Source organism: Aedes aegypti, chromosome 2 (assembly GCF_002204515.2).
Source record: "Aedes aegypti strain LVP_AGWG chromosome 2, AaegL5.0 Primary Assembly, whole genome shotgun sequence".
Classification (NCBI taxonomy): Eukaryota; Metazoa; Arthropoda; class Insecta; order Diptera; family Culicidae; genus Aedes; species Aedes aegypti.
The window spans coordinates 345,219,382-345,243,195 of NC_035108.1; the positions used below are offsets into that span (position 1 = coordinate 345,219,382).

At 38.5% G+C, this 23,814-nt stretch overlaps 3 protein-coding genes across 4 annotated transcripts; 2 read left to right on the plus strand and 1 right to left on the minus strand.

The window, feature by feature from the left end:
• Nucleotides 1-403: 403 nt before the first annotated feature.
• Nucleotides 404-7,971, minus strand: LOC5569042 (protein cornichon). The gene is made up of 5 exons (XM_001652636.2): nucleotides 7,844-7,971; nucleotides 7,551-7,746; nucleotides 7,377-7,489; nucleotides 1,047-1,190; nucleotides 404-982 (listed from the first exon to the last, which is right to left on the minus strand). Exons 2-5 carry the CDS (start codon nucleotides 7,698-7,700, stop codon nucleotides 955-957), a joined length of 435 nt encoding a protein of 144 aa, XP_001652686.1. The 5' UTR covers nucleotides 7,701-7,746; nucleotides 7,844-7,971; the 3' UTR covers nucleotides 404-954.
• Nucleotides 7,972-8,063: 92 nt separating this feature from the next.
• Nucleotides 8,064-20,494, plus strand: LOC5569041 (SET and MYND domain-containing protein 4). Its single transcript, XM_021846161.1, has 8 exons — nucleotides 8,064-8,281; nucleotides 17,729-18,147; nucleotides 18,208-18,301; nucleotides 18,367-18,543; nucleotides 18,606-18,933; nucleotides 18,988-19,500; nucleotides 19,562-19,730; nucleotides 19,793-20,494. Exons 1-8 carry the CDS (start codon nucleotides 8,157-8,159, stop codon nucleotides 20,188-20,190), a joined length of 2,223 nt encoding a protein of 740 aa, XP_021701853.1. The 5' UTR covers nucleotides 8,064-8,156; the 3' UTR covers nucleotides 20,191-20,494.
• A 1,005-nt stretch (nucleotides 20,495-21,499) lies between these two features.
• Nucleotides 21,500-23,773, plus strand: LOC5569035 (MOB kinase activator-like 3). Of its 2 annotated transcripts, none has more exons than XM_021846163.1 (4): nucleotides 21,500-21,604; nucleotides 22,676-22,895; nucleotides 22,950-23,444; nucleotides 23,520-23,773. In XM_021846163.1, exons 2-4 carry the CDS (start codon nucleotides 22,776-22,778, stop codon nucleotides 23,640-23,642), a joined length of 738 nt encoding a protein of 245 aa, XP_021701855.1. In that variant the 5' UTR covers nucleotides 21,500-21,604; nucleotides 22,676-22,775; the 3' UTR covers nucleotides 23,643-23,773. The 2 variants fall into 2 exon arrangements, with proteins under 2 accessions (XP_021701855.1, XP_021701854.1); XM_021846162.1 differs by lacking the exon at nucleotides 21,500-21,604 and adding an exon at nucleotides 22,473-22,616.
• The last annotated feature ends 41 nt before the right edge of the window (nucleotides 23,774-23,814 follow it).

Here is a 23,814-nt window from a genome sequence, read left to right on the forward strand (position 1 = left end):
CCTGGAGCTTATGATTTTTAAGAATTTCTAATGGAATGGAAGTAAAATTTCATTTTTTGTGGAATTTTGTTTCAATTGAGTTTGAAAAGAATGTTAAGTTCTGTATGAAATTTTGAGCTAATTAGTTATAATTGCTATTCGCTGTATTATGTTCGTGATGTGACTCACTAATGCAGTCATTGAACAGAAATCCTCGTTTACCCTGTTTAGTTTAAAATATGTACGAAGATTTCTTTTGATTTGTCATGATATAAATTAATGAATGGAAAAGGTTTATGTGTTCAGAACGGAATTATTTGATTTATCTTGGAATTAGGGATGAATCGATGCAATAACCCTACACGGATGGCTTCTTGACAAGACAAAGAATTTCTCACATTTTCTACTGAGCTAAACCCGATAGTTTTGACTTCTTACGGTATGAGTTTTATTCCACATCTTTTTTGATTTAGCTACAACACTATATCCCTACTATGTCCTACTACCTACAATTATACGTTGGTTTGCTTACTTACAACATTAGCAACGATTATTTACGGTTAACAAAATGCATCGGACTGCAAGCAAGCATGTACCGGTTGATGACAAATTTCGCGCAAAAAATACTTTCGTTAAAGTTCAAAGTGTAGAATTTTGAGTTCTCCAATAAATTAAAAGTTCTGAAGCAGCCTTACGTCCTCCGATGTGGTAAATGTGTGATGGTTCAACGCTGCTAGCATGAACATGAGATGAAAAAAGGAGCGTAACATACTAGGAAAATGGCAGAATCAGGCCGCCAGCGCTACGGCCTTGGATGGAATCGATCTAGAAATTTGAAATGTCCACTTCAACGCAGGATTTGCGTTGGTCGATGTTCGAACCTGGGGCGGTCGATTTTAGTCTATGAATATGCGCTGGTTGTGGGTATTTTGATAACATTTTTTATTGACTGAGTTTTTGGTTTTACAATACCTCTTACGTCGATATGAGCGAGTAGATCATACTGAAAGGGAGGAAGATGGGATTATGAGTAAGAGAATTTTGTTTTCACTGTGAAAAAAGCATACCCATATAAGTAATAGAAGAAAGAGAGTAGATAAACGGCCAGTTTGATCCATCCTTCGCGTTGGCACTTGGCCAAAACATCAGCGTTCATGATGCTGGTGGGATCGTATAGGCCCGGTCCGGACATGACCGGTCGGTTCGAGTATCTGAAAGCGATTTGGTGCAATTAAGAAGAATTAGTGAATAACACTATTGAAATTTTTAATAGAAGAGTGCTGGATGGAAAAAAGTCACCTCTAACGACAAACAACACGGTATCTGAATGGTCCAAGGGCCGTCGCTCTTGCAACAACATGATTTCAACACCTCACCACGCGCGCTAATCATAGATATATCGAGCATCTGATGAACTGTTTGTCGTAGGACAAAGGGTTTGTCGTATATTGTAACATGTTGCGATTAATGCGAATCAATTCAAAATTCACGGATAAACTTTCTCACATACCATGCATGATTGACTTTCAGATGAAAAACGACAAGCTAGGAGACAAATCGTGGAGTGCAATCAGAAAAATCCTCTAAAATTATGACTTTGATTCGCGAACAATTGATCATCAACTCACAGGCCGAGCGATTCATTTTTTGCGGAGCGGAGTTTGTTGTGATGGCTTGACGACTAAGGGTTTATGGTTGTTGCTATGATCGCATGATAAAGAACAACCACGATGTATCATTTGTTTTATCATGATCACTAGATTTTTTTAGCACTGCTGGATGAAACATTGTTTCAAGCAGAAGTATAACTTCAGTAGTGCAATACGGATATACAGAATCTTCGGAATATCTATCAAGGCTTGGAGCAATTATCCTAAAAATAAAACTTAGAGACCTCATGCCAGAAGGTCAAACAAAAAACAAACAAAAGAGGTCAAACAGGAACATAAAAGAGAACAAACAGGAACCAAGAAAACAAAAAGAAATTAAATAGGAATCAGGAGATAAGAGTTTATATATTTTTTTCAGAGAATTCGACCAGAGAAAGCATAACTAGTATTACTTACTATTGCATTTTTCAAGATTTTTCCCAGTATTTTGGCAAATATCAACATTGATCCTCTTACAACCTTCTTAAGGAATCCCTCTAAGTATATAATTCCAGACAACCTTCAAAAACCTACATGATCGACTTCTCTTCATCGATACTCTCTTCTGCGAATAAAAGTGACAAGATTCAAGTTTCTTAGCACTGTTTCACTTCAAGACGCTAGTCAGCGAAGTAATCTTGCATTCTGAAGTGGAAACATACCAACAAACTTGCAACTCGTCAGTTTTTTCACGGAAGAGAGGATTGATGAAGAGAAATCGATCATGTTACATTCGCCCTAATTCAAGCACACGCTTGATATACTCGTGTAGCCTGATAACACGTTTCACGTCTCTGCTTCATATTACAAACTAAAAATATACAATATTACACGATATGTCCCGTAAAATATGCGTTTGAAAACCTGATGTTCATATTCCTATTAAGAATCCCGTCTGTGGCTATAATAGGAATGTTTACAAATTTAACTATTATGGACCCTCCATTTGATGTCGACGTGAAAATTATTGACCCTGTTGTGTGGCTTCATTTACAAAATTGTTTAAATATCTGTATTTCAACAACACAGATTTTGCCTGGAACTGCTGTTTAACAATGTAAACTAACTTTCCCCGGTGGAATTTTATTGGAATTAAAGTGCATTTACTGTTATTTTATGTTTTAGGGGGCTAATAATACGAAAAGCCCTGTCCCAATTTTAGTGCCAAACGCTTAAGTTTAGGCCAAAAACACATGTTTACTCAATTTTTTATTTTTTTTTCGTATGTTTAAGTCAAAAAACATTTTTATGTTTTTTTAGATTTTGTCACGCCCCTTGGCTTAAACTCAAATTATGGATGTATTTCCTTTTCCGTTTCCCTTCAGAAATGTCAACCCCAGTGATAAAACTAAATCCCCCGTGGTGTTTTTGTCGATTAAGCAAACGTCAAACATGATCAAAAGTGTCAAGGTTCATTTATAGACCCAATTTTTAAATTAACGTTTAAATATGATAGAGCCGTTATTTAAGCGGGAAAAATTAATACGTAGTTGCAGTAACATGCTCTTTTATGTTCTTAAATAAAAATTTCTTTTAAATTTCATTGCACTATTAGTAAGATTCTTTCACAAATTTCTCAAGAAAAACATAAATCCTTTTGGAGATCATTCAGTGATTCTTCCATCGATTCTGCTAGGATGTCGTCCAAGATATTTGAGCAGGATATCTACGAGAATTGGCTTGCTTAGCGGTTTCCAGTTTCTTACATATTCTGAATCTAACTTAAAAATTGAACTATAATCCAAAGTTTTACAATTTTCCGTGACCTGGAACTATTTTTAAAACACGTTTGAAATTAGTATGAAAATCACTTTTGAACCACCACTCGACAAATTTTACTTCGGGGCGAGCTGTCATTATGTAAGTTGAAATGTCATTGAGTCGACGGATTGAAATCTTTTTAAATCATATTATAAACATTAAGATACTGAAATGCAATGAAATCGTGTTACACTTAGAAAAATGAGCTCTTTCGATCTAGCTACAAAAAAACTGTGATTCGTTCTTCCCTAAACAACCCACTTCTCGAAAGATGCCTCCATTGAGATTTCCTCCAAAATTGTCGTTAAGGATATCTTTGAGAGTTCAACCAGCAATTATTTACAAAATTTCACAAGAAAGCACTCAAAAAAATTATCCTGGCAATTTTCAGGAAAACCTCCAGGGAATGGTCGAGGATATTTTTCAAGAAATTTTTCAAATATTTTGGATGTATTTCTAAACAATATCTTAAAGTAATATGTGAAATAAAAAACTTCTTTAGAAATTACAGATGAACTTTTGCAAGGATTACTGAAGAAAATTCGGGATCTTGAGGAAGTATTGATGGATTTTTTAGATAAATTGCTAGTGCTGAATGAAATGCTGAAGAAATGCCTAGAAAAAATCCTGCAGGAACATAATAAGGTCAAGTTTAGTGAGGAATTCGTGGAAAAGTTTTCAATAAATTTCCTGGAAAATATTCATGAAGGAATCCATGTGAAAATGGCTGAAAGTATCGGCATAGGAACTCCAGAAGGAATGTTTGTAGGGTATAAAAAATCAACGAATTTCTTAAAACACTTTGAAATGAGTCGTTGAGAATTTGCTTTCAAGAACTCTTATAGGAATATTTGGAAGGACCACCAGGGTAACTACTTGAGACATCGATAGAAGAATTTGCGGTGAGACCAATGAATGCTAGAATAGTATCTGGGAAAATTCATGTGCACTGATAGTGACTTCTTCTTCTTCTTTCCACGGAATTGTCAAGGGATTGATTATAGGGAAATTCTTGAAAAAAAAATCCGGCAGATATCTCTAAAAATAGTAAAATAATCTCTGGTAAAACTTCTGTAAATTCTGTAGTTCTGATGAACTTTTGCTAGAATCAAGAGGAATCTAGATTGATAATTCCTTGATATTCATTGATTACAAAACCCTTGAAGAAATTTAAGAAGAAAAGAATGATCTAGAGAATAGCTGGAATAATTTCTGTAATATTTGCTGGTGTAGTGTCCCTCGCCTTACTATAAATGAGGTACCAACCGTCAAGTACCAAATTAGTTTTTTTATGGCTAAAGGCTACTTCCTTCCACGTTGAGTGAGAACGGTCTCTTTCATCATCCGGCGGTTGGACCGATCAGACGTCTTTAATTATTCTCTTTAAACCAGTGTAATTGTTTATATAATAAATTGAGTTTAAAAGAAGTGTGTCTGCGTGCAGTTATTGTCTAACCGAAGATATAATAGCTGGTATGATACCTCAATGTACTTTTGAAGATTTCATGGAGAGTTCTGGGAATGTTTTCTTGGAATAATCCTCGCAGAAAGTGTTTGTGCAATAAATTGAAGAAACTGTAGTTTAGTTCGAGGAGGAATTTAAATACAAAGGGCTAGAAAACATCGGCGTAGGAACTTCTGGAAAAAAATATAGGGTTTCCTTGAAAATCCCCAAACGAAATTCTTCGAAAACCCTGGAACAAATCATTGTGGATTTTGTTGAAAGAACTCCCGTAGGAAGCATTGGAAGATCTTCTTGAGTAACAATTTGAGAGATGGAGTGAAGAGTTAGATGAAAAATATCTAGAGAAAATCCTAGGATGATCTCTTGGGAATTTTTCAAAATAATCCTTGGTGAAATTATTGGAGATAGTGGCGTTGAGTTCCTGCAGGAAATTCTGGAGAAATTCGTATAAAATCCCTTGGAAATCACTGATTTAAATTTTGGATGAATTTATGGGACAACTGGCGTAGGAATCTTTAGAAAATTTCTCGACTGATTGCTAGAGAAGTTCAGAAAATATTGTAGGAAAAAAAGATGTGGAGAAATCGCTGGAAGAATTCGTCAAGCTGTGTGCTTTCACTCAAGGTATTTTTGAAATTATAATAATAATATGAAAAAAATTTACTGGGTTTTGAAACTACCGAAAAAGTCAGTAAAATGAAAACTGTCGCCACGCGTAATTGAAAAGCAAATTTCACCATGTTTTATTATTTTATCGATGTATGATATAAAAAGAAAGCTCTCTGCAAAATTTCAGTGAAAAATCTCTGTTTTTCGATTTTTGACATTTTTTTAGTTTACTGACTTTTTCGGTAGGTCCAAAACCCAGTTATTTTTACCGAACAGATTGAGTGTGTAAGAGTCTATGAAGGTTTCTCAAATACCTCTAAAATTTTATACAAGAGTGCAAGCAAAAAATAAGGAACAAAATTGACTTTAGAGTCCATTTATCTTATCTTTTAAGAAACTTTCATAAAAAATAGTGATCAAGTCTCAAAACAGAGACGTGCTACTAGCCATGTTCTGTAAATTACTGGAGGTAGTTGTGTTGAATTTTCCGGAGCAAATTCTGGTAATCCATGGAGTAATTTCTATAGGAATGTTTGACAGAATCTCTGGAAAACATTCAGAAGAAATCTGAAGCTTTTCCTCGAGGAATATGAGAACAAATTCCCGGAGAACCTGTGGCATTATCAAAAACAAGCATAAAACCAAAATAACGACTTTAGAAACTATTTTAGTTAAATAAAACTTTAGAGACCTTCAGGGCTGGTAGCTACTCAGTGTTAGAGAAATAGGAACTTTCGAAACGACATGTCTGAAAGAGAGACCAGACATCAAAAAGAGTCTAAGCAGAAAGCAAAAGAAGGAAAATGATTGAACGGGAACCATATTTGGGACTTTTCAGAGTGATCTTTGTTTCAATTTCATTGTTCAAAATTGTCTTTTAAGGAATTTAAAAAAGTCTTCAGATTTCGGGACGGACCTGGTGTACTGGTTAGAACACTCGCCTCTCACGCCAAGGACCTGGGGTCGAATGCCATCCCCAATAATCACTTACGTTTCATGCAAAAATAAGGTTTTGGTGGAAAAAAATGTATGGCCGTATAAAAAAAAATCCGTGCAAAAACAGAATCGGGTGTATGACGAAACGTTATAGTGACGACTTCCTTCGGGAGGAGAGTAAGCCGTTGGTCCAGAGATGAACTAGTCCAGGATTAAAAATCCTTTCGTGGAAAGGAGTTTTCAGAGAGATCTTCACGTTTTTTTTCTACAACATTCAGGATGTTGACTAGTGATACCCCCATGAATTATCTTAGAGCCTCTTTATTCAGAGCCCTTCATTCAAATATTCTTTCTCAAATTTCCCAAGAATTGGATGAGAAAATGTCAAGAAATCCTTTAAAATCTTTAATGATTCTCTAGATATATTGCAGGAAAAATATTTCTAAATTTCACTAAACGAAACCTTACATAACATTCTGGAAGAATCCCAGAAAAACCTCAGACAGGAAGGAATTCTGGAAATAATGCCTGGAGGAATATTTGGATCTAGAGCTATTTCTGCGAGACTCCGAAGGGGAATAGCCCGCAGAATTACTGAAAATCTGCGTAGAAGCTCTAGGAGGAATTCGTGTAAGATTTCCTGGAGGTTTTTATTTTTAATTCTCGTTCGAATCAAATGAAGAAATAGGTGAATCCTCTGGAATGATGCTTGGGATAATCCTTGAGGGGAGTATGAGGAAATGACTGAGGGTATCAGCGTTGAACTGCTGAAGCATTCACTGATCCCAGTTGCTGGAGTTTTTAGGAGGATCTCTAGAGGTTTTCCTGAATGAAAATATGGTGGCCATATTTAACACTGGCCAAATTATAACAGTGGCCAAGTCTCTAAGAAGATACCTGCCTTCAGCCCTGTCGATGACTCATTCGCAAGAATGACTTGATCCTTTATAGTAAGGAAACTTTCCTTAGGTACTTACCGCCAAACGTGATACGCAATCAGGGGGATATTGATGGCCAACGAGAACCATTCCCCGGCAAACAGGAACAGCAGGTTAAACAGCACATGAAGCGCGTATTCCGGCAGGACCAACTAAAAGAGATCGCACTAATAAGACTTTCCGGATCATCAAAATCATTATTCCTATACTCACCGGATTCAGTGAATTACACTGATCTATAGGGTTCTTGTAATCCGTTTTCAACTCGTCGAACGCAATCACATGGAATATCGAGAAAAAGATCAGAAAAGCGTCGATAATCAGAGCCACGATGTAGCTGAAAGCCGAAAAGTTGAATGCCATGATAGCGCTTTTTATCGAGGGTGCCTTCCTTCCAATCAGCCGAAATCTGCAACGGGACGGTGAAATCCGACGAACAGAAACGTAATCAAAGGTTAATTATCTGGTTACTACAAATGCAAAATAATTTAATTAATTCGTTTTACCTGGTGATGTTTTTAATCCTTTTTACGAGCAATTTTTCCTTCGCCAAACGCTGCAATCGGTCACTCGTCTACAATAAAAAATATGAAAAACAGCAACAGCAGCTGCAACTCGTTGACAGTTCACCTGCTCCCACTTGGCATACAAACGAGGGATCAACCACTTCTTTTCCAATCCGACTATGATGGACGTAATTTTTCAACCTTCCCCTCCCTACCTGTCAAAAAGTGTCGTCTGCATTTTGTTTTGGTGTCGCGCACGAAAATTGTTTCGCGATAGCGAGTGGATTTTGAAAGTGAAAATTCGGTGGAAAACATGGAAAATGGTTGGGATGTGACGGTGGCAAAGATTGTGCGAAAGTACAATCTGACGGAGGTGGTCAAGCAGTACTCCGGCGAGATCGATACCATTCGGAAGTTGGATGCCATTCCGGATATTCGGTAAGGTTGATGTTTTTTTGGTTCATTTTTTTCTCGTGCCGAACGTCGTCGTCGCTTTACCACAGATTAATTCGAGACGATGGACAGATGGTGCGCTTGCATTAATTTGGTAGTGGCCCATTCGAAACTGCTTGCGGTGCTAACAATTTTGTTGGAATTCCGTGTAGGAACAAATTTCTTAGAAATCTTTTTCTTCTCATATTTCTAAGATTTTTCTTAGAAATTTGTTTCAATTGAACTTAAGGACATATAGGAAGGAATCCTTGTCATGGCAGTGAAGATGGCTTCCTCACATATACAAACACATTTCTGGAAGTCCACATCAGCTGTGTTCAACGAGCTGCTCGAACTTGGTTGCAACCACTTGCGAGTCAGCTTTTGGTGTTCATTGAGCCACTCCAACCTAATTCGAGTCGCTCGGGTTTGTGTTCATTGAGCCGAGTCCAACCAACTCCGAGTCGCTCGAAACAGGTTGGAAGCTAGAGTCCGAGCTAGTTCAACCAGCTCGCAGTAGCTCGTGTTTTTGACGTTTAAAAACGTAAACATTGAGAAAAAAAAGCAAAATTCCGAAGCGATACGGATTGTTAAGTGCGCGATTTTTTTTTTCACGTGAAATTCCGGTAAATTAGTAAAAAGAGTAAAAAGAGCGTTCATTGAGAAAGCAGCTTGGAGTTGCTCGAAGTAGCTTTGACAGTTATTTGTTGACAAAAAATACGAGCTAGTACAACCAACCCCGAGCAAGTTCGATCAAAGTCATTGAACACAGCTATTATTTCTCAAAATAGCTGTGTTCAACGAGCTGCTCGAACTTGGTTGCAACCACTTGCGAGTCAGCTTTTGGTGTTCATTGAGTCACTCCAACCTACTTCGAGTCGCTCGGGTTTGTGTTCATTGAGCCGAGTCCAACCAACTCCAAGTCGCTCGAAACAGGTTGGAAGCTAGAGTCCGAGCTAGTTCAACCAGCTCGCAGTAGCTCGTATTTTTGACGTTTAAAACGTAAACATTGAGAAAAAAAAGCAAAATTCCGAAGCGATACGGATTGTTAAGTGCGCGAATTTTTTTTTCACGTGGAATTCCGGTAAATTAGTAAAAAGAGTAAAAAGAGCGTTCATTGAGAAAGCAGCTTGGAGTTGCTCGAAGTAGCTTTGACAGTTATTTGTTGACAAAAAATACGAGCTAGTACAACCAACCCCGAGCAAGTTCGATCAAAGTCATTGAACACAGCTAATATTTCACTTACCTGCACTGAATCCACTCCCAAATTGCTAACGAGACTTCAGAACACTATTACCTTACGATTTCCGCAGTTTTAACACTAGTAGCTGGTGGAATTTCCATGAACCGTGCTAATTTTCAACACGGACGTTTAACCTTGCTACAATTGTTTACACTTATCCGCCTGCGAACGAAGAACATTTTTCGCCGAATTTTACCACTTTCGCTAAACGTAGAACCTCCAACACAGTTTACTTTCACTACTTGTTAAATGAATAACAATTACTTGTTGATTTCTGATGAAAACAACTTAAAATTTCACCAAACCGTGTTAAAAACAATCACTCGATCTCAGAATTTCGAATTTCGAAGTAAGCCGTCATTAAAATGTGTACGCGTCGTTGATGATTGTTGCAAATTTATCTCATACGATTTCGAATCAAAGAAAGTCAGTTGGTTGTGCACTAACACAGCTAAAAAAGTATCAGCATACTTTATGCATGTTAGCACTTACAGTGATACTTTTTCAAGCCAATATAAATAAACTATCAAGACTGAGTTTTAGCACTTTGAAATTGCAAGCAGCAAAGTCATCATTGCTGCTAAAACGAATGACGGGCTACTTAGCCTTAATTGCATTGGAAAACCAGAGATTGGAATTTGTACATATGTCTCATACTTCTCCAGACTATTTATTTATTTTGATTAATTGCGTTGATTATTGGCATAAACATGTGTGTATAGGAATCTATGACAAAAGATCGAAAGGACAGAAGGTCGAAAGACAAAAGGTCGAAGAACAAAAGGTTGAACATCTTTTTTCAAAGGAAAAATCATTTTCGACCTTTTGTCCCTTCGACGTTTTGTCTTTTGACCTTTTGTCCATAAACTGTGTATAGAGTCTGTCCGAGTAACATTAGTAGCTTTTAAGCTTATTCAACTGAAGTATGCGCGTTTGAAAGTTCTATTTATTCAACTCAAATTTACCAAAATTGTTTGTTTCTGACGCAACATGTGCCTTAGAGAAATTACTAATTAAATTGTCTTGTTAAGGAGTATCCGGTATTTTTACATATTCTGATTCTACGTTTAAGTTTCAAAATTTTCCGTATGTCGGAACCAAAGTCACCTGCTGGAACTATTTTTAAACGCGTTTGAAATTATAATGGAAATCACTTCCCAATCACCTCTTGGCAAATTTTGCATCAGGGCGAGCTGTCATTACAAAGACAAATTAAAGACCTCCATGTCCCTTGCAGTTGCCCAAAATGTTATGGCACATAAGGTAATGTAGAATGCCGTGAAAAGTGTACTGCGATCTGTCAAATTTGGGTACCTTTTGCACTACCGAGGGACCAAATTCAGTACTAGAAGTGGTACCCAATCTGAGCCCGAGTGGGACCGACCTGGTCATTATGTGAATTACGCTTTACGCAATTCTGGACAAACATTTCAAAAGGGCACATCGACATTGGTAAACAATGGCTTTGCAAGACGCTGTGGGGCCCAATTCAACTCGATCACACTCACCAATACCACTATCAGGAAGATCTAACACTAATCTTCTTGATAGTGGTGTTAGTTTGCGTGGGCGGGCTAAAATGGGCTCAACAGCAACGTTTCCGAAAAAAGGCTCAAGACCTCTTGAGCCCTTTTCAAATGTTTGTCCAGAATTGTCTATTGATTGAACCCATAACATTACAGAGGGATTTTCTCGATTGGACTCCGCTACATGGATTGACTTAATTGATGCTCGAATAAAAATGTACCATTTAGTGAATGGAATAATCAATGTACAATACATATGGATACAAAACAGCGTGTTGTAATTGAATGTCGAAGCAACATTATTCTTGTTACCACCACTAGTTGTGCAATCAAGTATGCCATGCTTTGGGTGCGCAACCAAGATGATAACAAAAAGCAGAAATGAAGATCATTCAGTTACGAGCCTTCGATCAAGATAGACTTATTTCAATAAATAGTTAGAAATTTACCACCTCGTTTCACTCGTAACAGTTTGGTGACGAGTATTACTTTCCGCGACAATTAAAGAGTTTCATCATGACCCAGCTGCCGGTATGACGTTTGAAAGATGGTTCTCGAAGTATGAAGATTTGTTCAGCGCCGACGGGAGAGAACTGGATGACGCAGCAAAAATTCGCCTGCTCATGCGGAGTCTCATAAAAACTTCTTGAACTATCTCCTGCCACGACACCCACGAGACTTCACCATCGAAGAAATAGTGAAGAAACTGAAATCCGCTTTCGAACACCACCAGTCCCAGTTCGATTGCCTCAGGATTGTGAAGAACGAAGCAGACGATTGCGTTACAATAAAGCTCTGTTCATTCGACTTCAATAGTTCGGATTCAACTTACGACTGGAGAAGTGCAAATTTGGCCAATCTAGCATCAAGTTTATTTGCCACATAGTCAGTTCAGAAGGTATACGTCCAGATCCAGCAAAAATCAGTGCAATTGTTCAGATGCCACGTCCTACCGATATCAGTCAAGTCAGATCTTTTCTCGGAGCTGTTAATTTTTATAAGTTCGTCAGAGAAATGCATCAATTACGCCGGCCGTTAGACAACTTGTTGAAGAAGACAGTCAACAGTGTCAAGAAGCTTTCATCAATATCAAGAAAGTTCTCCAATTCGATCTGCTGCTAACCCACTACAATCCAAGTTTGGACATCATCGTAGCTGGAGACGCTTCAAATACTGCAATTGGTGCCGTCATCATGCATCAGTTCGCCGATGGACAAGCCAAAGCTGTTGCTCACGCTTCAAGAACACTAACACAAACTGAGCAAAACTACCGTCAAGTGGAGAAAGAAGCACTCGCTCTAGTATTTGCTGTGACCAAATTTTGCCGCATGCTGCTAGGTCGCCATATCAAGCTCCTGAAATTTTTTGGATCCAAGAAGGGAATTCCACTTCATACCGCCAATCGCCTTCAGAGATGGGCACTAACGCTTCTAGGATTTGATTTCGATGTGGAATACGTTCCCACTGATCAGTTTGGGCATGCGAACGTCCTTTCCCGGTTAATCAACAATCATGAGAAACCAGATGAATAAATCGTAGTTGCTGCAGTTAGCATCGAAGAGGAAATGGACAGTACCCTGTGCGAGACGTTTAGCAACCTTCCAGTCATGTTCGAGATGGTTCGTACAGCCACGAAGAAAGACAAGCTTTCGCAACAAATAGTCAGGTGCATCAACAAAGGCTGGCCGTCCATCAAGCAAATTTCTGATCCAGCTCTCAAGATGTTTCATTCCCGGCGAGAATCTCTTTCAATCATCAAGGATTGTGTAATGTTCAGCGACCGAATCGTTATTCTAGCTGTATTTCGAGCTTAAATTTAAAAACAAATACATCGTGGTCACCCTGGTGTTTTCTATAGGTTCTTGAAAAGGTAACACTATCAGCAAAACCAGCAATAGGGTAACGATTGTTTATTTCGTTCTTAATCGCTAACACTTGGCGCCAGTTGCAAAAAGTACAGACAACAACCTGAGCATGGTAGCCGAAAACTGCCAAAACGTATGGAAAATAATGTAAAACGTAAATTACTTGCAATTAGGAAACTGGTTCAAAAAAGTAGTGATTGGAAATCAAGTGTAATGTGTATACAACACTTTTTGTGTTTAGTTAATCTTCCATTTTTCATTATTTAAAAATTAAAAAATTCTTAAGGCTGCTCTATGAAATTGCTTAAGAAATCAATTTATTATTATTTTCGTTAGAATCATAAGGCATTTTAGTGAATTGCGCTAGTACAGCTTCCTCGGAAAAATTGACTCTCTTCGACATTTCCACAAAAGAAAAAGTTACTTTTATTTTCTTTAAAGTTAATTTGAAGCACTGCACCGCAGAAGGAAAAGTATTTCTAATGAAGTATATGGTGCAGTTTTCCCATCAGCGTTCAATTTCGGTGGAGTGCAAGTTGGGAAGTGTTTCGTGGAGGTTAGAAAACCGTTCTGTTTCGGCTTCAGCAATATGGCCATGTTATATCCGGCATGTTATTTTTTCTTTGATACCGAGTGTGCTCTATGTAGAATGATGACTGCTATTCATTGGCTACCGTATGGCTTATCCGCCCGGAGCGATTGTGATGGTTTTGTGAGAAAAAAAAACAAATGGACATTTGAAGTCACGGTGCTCCCCTGACCGTTATTATCAGAAAAAAATCTCCATCAAATCTGTGCTCACCTGTCGATTTCTATAGCTAAGCTGCATGTCTGGGCAAAATTTTAAAAAAATCGTAGGGCCCGTTTTGAAGTTACGCCCTTTTGAATGTGTAAGTCCACTTATTCAAAGAAAGTCTGAGATTTTTAAACGAGTTTTCATTGGCCGTGATTATTCGAATAGATATAATATTAAAATGTGAATCAAAGTTGGTTTATGTAGTTATTTGTAACTTCTGGGACGAGTTTTGAATGAGAATATAGACGAAATTTGGAGTTACGTCCTTTTGGAAGCGTAACCATTAAAAGCACTTATTTCCAAAAGATTAATTAGGCGTTCTTATACCTTTGAGCATATTCAAATGTTTTCGATGGCACATTGCACTTATATGCCGCCAAAGTATTTCACAATCAACTGATTTGGCATAGGCTCAAGTGTTTTAAGGCATTACGGAGCTAATTTCATCATGTAATCATGTAGTTCTTGTAGCACAATATTCTGGCTAGTTTGGTGAACTCATGTACTCACGATTCAGATTATTTGACATGCAATTGATTGTTACCTGTTGTACATCGAAGCGAAGTATACGTCGAGGAATACTTTGAGAGTTTTCGGTTATAAGTAGCAGTGTATGGAATAAAATAAAATTGTGGGCTTCGTAGCCGTGCGGTTAGCGGGGTCAGTCGTTTAGGCGTATTGCGCTACGGAGTATGGGTTCGATTCCCGCCCCAGCCGGAGAAAACTTTTCGTCAAACGAACAATTCTTCACTGGTCCATTGGTCGTTCCGTGTGTCCGTTGTCTAATGTTAGTTATGTTCAGTCTGTGCAGCCTTTGGCTGAAGACGGTGTAAATTGTCTTTTTTTCTTTTTTTAAAATAAACAACATAGAAAGCAGCGATACAAAATGGAAGAAATCAATGCAAAGTTTAGAACAGCCGTTGTTATTTTGTTTAAAGTTCAAAATTGTAGCATTTACAGAGCTTAATTTTAAATGTTTGTTTTTGTCAATTTGTAAAACTTTATGAAGCTCCCAAAGTATGATTTATTTTTTCGTTTGTGATGTGTCATAGCAGCTGGTGTGTCTTTACTTCACAAGCACAGTCTGCGATCTAAAATAAATAAAAGTTTACATGGAAATCTTCAGTTTGTGTAGGATTGAAACCATATTCTGGTGAGTAGACCAGCAGGTTATCAACAGGGCCACAGAACAATTTACGATTTTCCGGTAATCATAACTGGAACTTACGTAAAATTTTACCCCTTGACTTTGAATAACATTACTCCGACTACCCGAAGACCATCTTCGCAAATTCCAGTTTCTAGAATGGCATTACTTCTAATTCCATTATCACGGGATAATGTCATGCAAGGTAATTCTATATTCGGGACAATAGAATTCAGTGTAATAGTGCGTTCAGGGTGATGACACTCGGGTTAACGAAATTCGGAGTTAAGGTATAGAATCTTCTCAAGAGGTTTTCAAGGGAGACATGTAACATAAAGCTCTGAAAGTATTATGATTTTAAATTAAATGAAACCAAATAATAACGAATTTTTCTTACCTTTCTTAAGCATATTTCAAGTATTGAGGCTTTCTCTTCACGAGTTAGCATGAAAATGGATTGATTGATTTATACAATTCTTTCACTTTTGTATTTATACAGAGCTCTTACGTGTTTGTGTAATCAAAAAGACAGAGAAACTCAAAGGTAAAATTGTAGATTTTTTGAAAAATATAAATGTAGTAATATATGCCACAAATGATCACAAAAATATTGACAGTGGTCTGGAGTTCTATAGTTTGACCAATTGTAGATTACTAAACAATTGAAGTTTATGTTCTGAGGCAGTTAAAAATTAGCCCCAATAGCCTGTAGCTTCTGCTTCTTCTTATTGCCATTACGTCCACACTGGAACAGAGCTTCTCTACTTAGTGTTCGATGAGCACCTCAACAATTATTAACTGAGAGCTTCTTTGCCAAAGTTGCCATTTTCGCATCGTATATCGTGCGGCAGGTACGATCATACTCTATGCCCAGGGAAGTCAAGCAAATTTCCATCACGAAAAGATCCTGGACCGACCGGGAATTGAACCCAAACACCTCCAGCGTGGCTTTGCTTTGTAGCCGTGGACCCCAACCATTCGGCTAAGGAAGGCCCAAGGTAGCTAGTTGGGCCTAGCTAGTTTATGAATAATAATAATGATACAAAAATTGCTCCGTAATGCCTTACAGCGCTTGAGCCTTTGAAAAAATAATCAATTGTGAAAGACTTTGGCGACATGTAAGTGCAGTGTGTCATTGAAAACATTTGAACATGCTTAACGGAATGCCTGCTTAAAAGAATGCCTAATTAATCTATTGGAAATCAGTGTTTTCATTGGTTACGCTTCCAAAAGGACGTAACTCTAAATTTCGTCTATCTTCTCATTCAAAACTCCTCTCAGAAGTTACAAATAACTATATAAACCAACTTTGATTCAAATTTTAATGTTATATCTATTCTGATAATCACGGCAAATGAAAACTCGTTAAAATTTCTCAGATTGCCTTTGAATTAGTGGGCTTACACATTCAAAAGGGCGTAACTTCAAAACGGGCCCTACGATTTTTTTTTAAATTTTGCCCAGACATGCAGCTTAGCTATAGAAATCGACTGGTGAGCACAGATTTGATGGAGATTTTTTTCTGATAATAACGGTCAGGGGAGCACCGTGGAAGTGTGACTAGGTGACGGATATTGGATTCGAGATAAGTGAAGTGGATAATGGACAGTTCTGCGTGTTGGTCTCCTGTCTCTGAAAAACCGTGCTGAAAGCGGAAATTGGCCGAAACCAGTTTAGAAGATTTGCTGAGTTTGTTCCGATTATTCACTTTTGGATGAAAGTTTTAGAATAAATTTACACGAAACAAATTTGTTCAAATTTTTTCTTGACGTGCTAACGCTTTTTTCATATTTTTTTCAATGCTATGATTTGGAATTGATAGTTTATGCTTTAAAAATGGCAAACACGTTTACCGTACCTCGGTTTCCTTTTTTTAATTTTTTTTCGTTGATCCGATGACCCCAGAGGGATCGGTTTCGCTCTTTATTTGTTAATGAGCGGAGAACCTTATATGAACCATGAAACACTACGCGAAACATTGTTTAAAAAAATAATAAATAAAAATTATTCCATCTTTTAATTGTCGGCATTCAAAAGATTAAAATTCAAAACACTTGAACTACAATCTTTGGGTCCATTGCTAGCTTTTCAAGCTAATCCTATGACCTTTGACCCCTCTCAATCTCTACCTCGTTGCACACTAAGGGAGTCGCTGAAATGGTGGCCTCTCGCTGAGTATGTGCTACATCAACATTTTCTCCCCATGCTCCCAGTTACGGTAATGATGGGCGTGGCCGGGAATAACGATATTCATGATTTTCGTTCAAGATTGAATCAAGGTTTACTCCCCACCCTTGTTTCTGGAAAGCAGTTCAAATGAGACGATCAAAAAGAAACGTCAATATTGCTAGTATCCAATCTACGAAGTTTACCATAACTACGCAAACGCTAACGCTATTTCGCTAGTATAATTTTTTCAGTGTAGATCTCAAACTGAATCGAATGAGAAATTCTTCAAATAATGCTTTATGAATTTCAAAATTCAATTTATTGTGTAAAAACTTTTAGAAGAATCTTAGAGAAACTTCTAATGTTAATTTTCCAATGAAAGTAACTCATCATCATTTCGGCATGTGAGTTTAGCATGGAACATTTTTTCTTAACTTTTTGGAGACTACTCAACAAATATTTTAGTAGAATAAGAGTTGAACAAACCATTCTTAAGCTTATTCCAGCTGAAAAAAACTGTTATTCAACTACTAATGTGACTTGGGTAGTGTATGATTGCATGTATTAATTTGTTGGGTGCACTTTGAGCACTTCAATTCCTGTGATGGCAGGCAAAGGGAATCTTCTGATTAAAAATTGTGGACATATTCATAATTCCTAATTCAACTCTCATAAAAACTCTGTACACCATTCCGACCAAACGCCAGAAAACTCTGCCGGTCATGGATCAAAAAGCTGCCCGCCGTTCGTGGCAACGACGAGGAAAAGTCCCACCTCTACCGGGAAAATGGGAACGAAATTTTCCGCAGCCGCAAAAGTCCACACGTGGCCCTAGAAGCGTACAGCAAGGCCATCTTTGCAGCGCCACGAGGATCACCAGCGTTGGCTTTGGCGCATGCCAACCGAGCAATCGTGCTAATGAGTCTGAAGCGGCACCGGGAGGCATACGAGGATTGCCAGCTAGCGTTGGACGGTGCCTATCCGGCAGAAAACCGACTCAGGGTGCTGTTCCGACAGGCGGAATGTGCACTACAAATGCGGGACCGAGAGGGACTGGAGCGAGCTCTCGAGGGTATTGAGAAATTTTCCGAGGAGCAGGATTTGGCTAGTTTTGAGGAGGAAAGATGTGAGTCGCGATGGGATGAGAGATTGATGAGTGATATCTATAAAGTGTCTGTTTTTCCAGATAAAAGGTTGCAACAGTTAGCTGAAATGATAGCCCTGTCAGAGATACCACCAGAATCTGACGATGGACTGCTGAGCTTTCCGGAGCTTGAAGAGTAGGTAAAATTTACCATCAAATTTGCATACAATAAGTAGCAACATTATTTTTAAATCAACACAGAAAGTCGGATACTGTCCATGGAAGATTTATAGTGACGAAAAATGAAATCAAAGCTGATGAACCAATAGTTCAGGAAAAGGCGGTTTCCTTTGTGCCAGTTTACGATCCGAGGGGTCATTCGGAGATACCTCCATTTGATTGTCAATTCTGTGGTGAAGTTAACATCATCCCATTTCCGTGAGTTGTAGCAGCCAGGTTAAGTAGTTTTGAGTTCGCTTATTTCAATGCGTATTTTTCAGCTGTCCATCGTGTGGTCGAGCTTGCTACTGTAGTGTCGCTTGTTGTAAGGAACACAGCGAACTTCATCGCTACGAATGTCCGGGGTATGAAAAACATTTGTGGTATCTTATTGGCATTGCACATCTGGGAATGCGAAGCTTCTTGGACGGATTCGCATCAAGTACACACAATCTGGAAGAATTGAAAGAATGTAATGCAGAAAAGATGTTCCAATATGTCTCCGACAAAGCTGAGATGCAGTATAAAGCGTACCCTTATGGAAAAGTCTTTCGACTAGTGGCTAACCTTGACAAAATGTTGCTGAGCGATATGGTTCAGTATGCATTGGTAAGATATTGAAAGCATTTTATTTTCTTAGAAATCTAACTACTATAATTTTAGACTGCCTACATGCTGACGATCTACTTGAGTGACTTCACCCAATTCTTCAACGAACTAGGAGATAGACCAGCGGTTATGCCGAAGGAAGATTGGTTTTTGTACAGCTCTGCGGTGATTCTGCGCCATATTGGTCAACTGGTTTGCAACGGACATGCAATCAGTGAGCTTCGCGTGTGTACTGCGTCGGAGAACAACTGTTTAGAGGCAGACAGCTTTAATATTAAAGCCGGTTTCCTACATCGATGTTTCGAGAGCACTCGTGTGTTCACCGGAATTTTCCCTCAAATCAGCATGTTCAACCATTCCTGTGATCCAAACATTCGCAATTGTTTTAGTAAGAGTACACTGACGGTTTATGCGACGCGAGATGTAGAAGCTGGAGGCGAGATTTTCAATTGTTATGGGCCAAACTTCAAGTTAATGTCGAGGGAGGATCGACAATCAGCATTAAAACAACAATACTGCTTTGACTGCGATTGCATTAGATGTTCGTCCAAAAAAGATGAAGATTATGTAAGGGGAAATTCATGTTTTCATCATAAGTTTGTAACTCTTTAACATTTAACAATTTCAGGAAATGTACGAACGCTACAAATGTCCCTTCGCCAAATGTTCAAAACAGTTCATTGTAGCGCAAAATGTTGATCCGTTTGAAAAGGATATCAAATGCCCTATGTGCAAACGAATCATCGATTGTTCGTGCTTTCAAATAATTGCAAGCGGGATGTCGAGTGAAGGCGAAGGTATGTTAATAATCAGATTCACGAGACTAAAAGTTTAAAAGTTCCGTTCTTTTGAATTGCAGCTTCCTATGAAGACTTCGAAGAAGCTCTGAAAGCTTACAACAAGTGCAAGTTGATTTTGTCGCAATATCATGAAACAAAAATCACTTTGGCCCATATGATTTTCATTCAATACCTGCCCTTCTCCGGCTTGGACGAGCGATGCCTGAATGCGTTGAAGAAATTGGCCTACGAGTTTGTTCAAATTCGAGAGCACCGTTTCGGAATGATGAGTCCAGAGTACGTCGTGGCTTGCTTCTACTTGCTGGATTTGCTTGTCATCGAATCGAAGTGCGAAGGAGATTTCCACGTAGATCTCGAATCAGCTACGATCGTCGATAAATTTAAAAAAGCCATCGACATTTTTGGTCATGGGACTAGAACAAGAGTAATGCAGTACGTCAAAGCGCATTTAGGCTAGAATTGATTCGGTGTTCCAAGTCGGCAAAAGTTCAATGATTCTATCGTACTTTAGTACTTTATATTTGGTGCGCATAAGCTTGAATAGTTTAATTATTACATTTAAAGGATACTCCAATACTCAAACTTTACCATGTTTGAAAACAACAACAGTTAATTATCTCTTTCTAGAGGAGACTTGTTGAAAAGTAAGATCATAGGAAAAGTAGTGATAGTTACTTATTTTATGTTCCCAAAAGCTTTTCCCATGTCGAGAAAAAATAAAGCGTGAACATGTGGAAAAAAAACAAAGAAAAGACACATAACATCGAAACATATGATGATTATATGCCGAACATTTCCAGTAAATAATGTGTAGCACCATAGCAGATCGAGAAAAACCGTCAAGATCAATAGAAACCAACGGTTCGACGATAAGGTAAGTGACATTGTGACAATTTCTTGTTATTTGACTAAACAGACAAATATTAATTTTTAGAACTGTTCGCACGCAAACTTCTGCATAGTTGGCTACATGTTCGCTTCATAAATGGATGGTCATGGTTTTGATTCCCAACAAAACGACAAACCGCTTAAAAACCACATGAACCACACACGTTCAACACGATAGCCGTCTGGAAGCGAACTGACACTGATGACCCTGTTTTGTGTGAGCAATGAAAAAAAGACTTATTTCAAATAGACTTATGAATTTACAAATAAACAACGCGTGCTTTTATATCTACAGGAAAACATAGAGGCTGCAAAAAATAAAATTCTGTAGGGAGACTTACGGCTTCGGCACCATTCGACTGTTATCGGCAACCAAATTTCAAACGCCAAAATATACAGTATTTTTCTATCAAAACACATCAGTGGAAACATTCAGATGATTCTTTGTTCTGCTCGCTTCCCGCTAGCGAGATTACCGAGACTAAACAAACAATATCGCCGGAGATGTCATCAATTCAAATGAGCACGCCTCAAAATGCAACTGATTTGGAGCTGCCGAATAGATTCACCAGCAGTTGTTATGGGAAAGTTGCCGAAGAGATTGAGGCTGCCGACAATAGTCACTCTGACAAGGGATGTTTGCAGCGTTGTAAAAACGTTTCCAAAAGCATTTTGACAAGTCTGTCGGTGTGAATCGATAGAGGATTGTGCAACGCGTAAATGTAAATAGAACACGGAATAAACACGGAATTTGTCTGCTGATGACCGAGAAAATTACAAAAGAAGCACGGCATCGGCTTAAGCTGCCGAGAATACGTAAGCTCCCCTATTATGCAAACATTCGCTGTGCTATTTTTAAAGGCAGTGGTTAATGGATACCCGATCTCGTGATGCCCACTAGCGAATTGACCTTAATCAAGGGCGCCGTTGAGCCATATAAAGAGAACCGAATGAATAATCATCGATTTCGTCCAAAAAGATGAGTAAGTACTTATTTTACTTATGAACAGTATAGTGCGGAGTTTTATCAACTGTTCCAAATCACTTTATTGTATAAACCGATGAGCTGAAAGCTAATTATTAGTTTGAGGCTAATTTTCTGTTCATAATGAATCGTTTATCGCTCATTTATTGGAGAAATTTCTTCCAGAAGGATAAAAAAATCAGAGGGTGTTGTGTACAAGACACTATCGCATGACGTTAACTACGCCAAGTGATTTTCTACATTTAAATTTTAGTCGATTGTCATAGTTGCAGCCTTCCTTTAGTTCAAACTCTAACATAATTTCGTGACGGTCGAAACATTTTAGATTTTCAATTAACACCCAGTATATTGCCGTAAGACGTAGTTAACGTCAAAAAACGCTTTCGTAGTAGATTCCTTATCCGAACCAATGAGCCTATGCATGCTATAAAACGTTTGACTTTTACTGTGCGCCCTGTTTTCAAGTTGCCCGTGCGAATGAGCGAGACAGCACCAACACACGGCGCACAGTAAAAGTCAAAAGAACAAAAGAATTTATGGCACGTACAGAGGCTCATATAGATCAGCGACCGAATTTTATAGTCAGATATTTACAGGCTATCGACATGATGGAGACACCATCTTCTATGGTGACAGAGGGCTCGATAGGCTTGTCAGATAGATCGGGCCCGGGACATCCTGTCTACTGCAAATCGCTAGGGCATGTCCATTGCCTGGATATTTATATTATAGTCATCAGAAGAGTGCTTGGATACAATACAAAATCTTGCACACAAGTTAACCTGAAAGCCAGTTTATATCGCCGATGTATTTTCACTGGGTTTTCAATTCTTGATTGCGCCTGACATTCTCGATTTCCCTCTCTTATGTTCGTTTTCATCTGCTCATTCTAGCCAGACTAGTTCCCTTTTTGGCCTGATAGTGCAAAATTCTTACATTTTGTTTATCTTTGAAATTAGGTGAATCCGCTCACTAATAGGGTTTCACGCGAGCGCGAAACAATCGAAGTGGTTTGAAAACGTAATCCACCTTAAGAACTATCGCTAAAGGGATAAGGTTTTAATTCCAGCAAAGAAAATACCAACTTGATAGCTGCCATATAAGCGTCGCCAGTGCAACGCAGTGCTCATCTCCGCTTGTGGAAGGAGCAAAATGGGAACCAAATAAGGATGAGCTACATGTATGACGCAGAGGAGGTCGAACACTTCAGGAAAATCGCCTGTTCCCAAAGGAAAATTCCAAAGATCATGGCGCTGAACGGGTTCCTGGAGTTCTTCCAGCGCGAGAAGGTAAGTGGTAACTCTTCCGCAACTTAATGTTCCCTTATCACATTTTCTCCGTAGACCTTTCGCCCCAAGAAGAAGTTTACCCAAGGAACTATTCGCTATTCACTACACAAGCAAGCCCATGCTAGTCTGCAGTCCGGAATAAATTTGAGAGAAGTGGTTAAACTGCCTCCAGGAGAAAACATGAACGATTGGCTAGCCGTGCACGTAGTGGATTTTTTCAATCGAATCAATCTCATATACGGCACCATATCCGAATACTGTAACGAAACGACCTGCCCAACGATGAGCGGTGGGTCCAAATATGAGTATTTGTGGGCCGATGGGGAGATATTCAAGAAGCCAACGCAACTTCCTGCTCCCCGGTACGTTGAACTGCTGATGGACTGGGTCGAGAATCAAATCAACAATGAAGCGCTCTTCCCCGTGTCGACCGATGTGCCATTTCCCAAATCCTTCCCGACGCTTTGCAAGAAGATTCTGGCTAGACTGTTTCGCGTTTTCGTGCATGTCTATATCCACCACTTCGATCGAATCGTCAGTATTGGAGCGGTAAGTGGTTTGGCGGGTGTTGAGTGTTTCTCGATCGTAAGTGGAGCTGTTAATATTTGCTTTGCTCTTTTGTAGGAAGCTCACGTAAACACGTGCTACAAGCATTTTTACTACTTTATCCAAGAATTCGATTTGATGTCAGCGAAGGAGTTGGAACCGCTAGCCGTGATGACTGCTCAGATGTGTAAAGATGTGTAACTTGGGTTATTATATGAGGGTTTTACATGACGCAAAACTACATTGTATAAAACAATTCGAACAATAGTGAGTTTTTAAATCAGGTTGTTGCTAGCCTTTAATGCATAATAAAAGATGATAGGGAACTAAAAGCCTGCTATACCTTATTTCAGTGAAATCTATTCCATATTGT

Excerpts from the sequence above, each read along its gene's own strand:
- LOC5569042 (XM_001652636.2), bottom strand. The coding sequence starts at position 7,700 with ATGGCATTCAACTTTTCGGCTTTCAGCTACATCGTGGCTCTGATTATC. Across the intron at positions 7,490-7,550 it reads AGTGTAATTCACTGAATCCG|TTGGTCCTGCCGGAATACGC; the intron begins GTGAGTATAGGA and ends GATCTCTTTTAG. Across the intron at positions 1,191-7,376 it reads ATTGCGTATCACGTTTGGCG|ATACTCGAACCGACCGGTCA; the intron begins GTAAGTACCTAA and ends AATCGCTTTCAG.
- LOC5569041 (XM_021846161.1), top strand. The coding sequence starts at position 8,157 with ATGGAAAATGGTTGGGATGTGACGGTGGCAAAGATTGTGCGAAAGTAC. Across the intron at positions 18,148-18,207 it reads TAGTTTTGAGGAGGAAAGAT|ATAAAAGGTTGCAACAGTTA; the intron begins GTGAGTCGCGAT and ends CTGTTTTTCCAG. Across the intron at positions 19,501-19,561 it reads CCAAAAAAGATGAAGATTAT|GAAATGTACGAACGCTACAA; the intron begins GTAAGGGGAAAT and ends TAACAATTTCAG.
- LOC5569035 (XM_021846163.1), top strand. The coding sequence starts at position 22,776 with ATGAGCTACATGTATGACGCAGAGGAGGTCGAACACTTCAGGAAAATC. Across the intron at positions 22,896-22,949 it reads AGTTCTTCCAGCGCGAGAAG|ACCTTTCGCCCCAAGAAGAA; the intron begins GTAAGTGGTAAC and ends TTTTCTCCGTAG. Across the intron at positions 23,445-23,519 it reads GAATCGTCAGTATTGGAGCG|GAAGCTCACGTAAACACGTG; the intron begins GTAAGTGGTTTG and ends GCTCTTTTGTAG.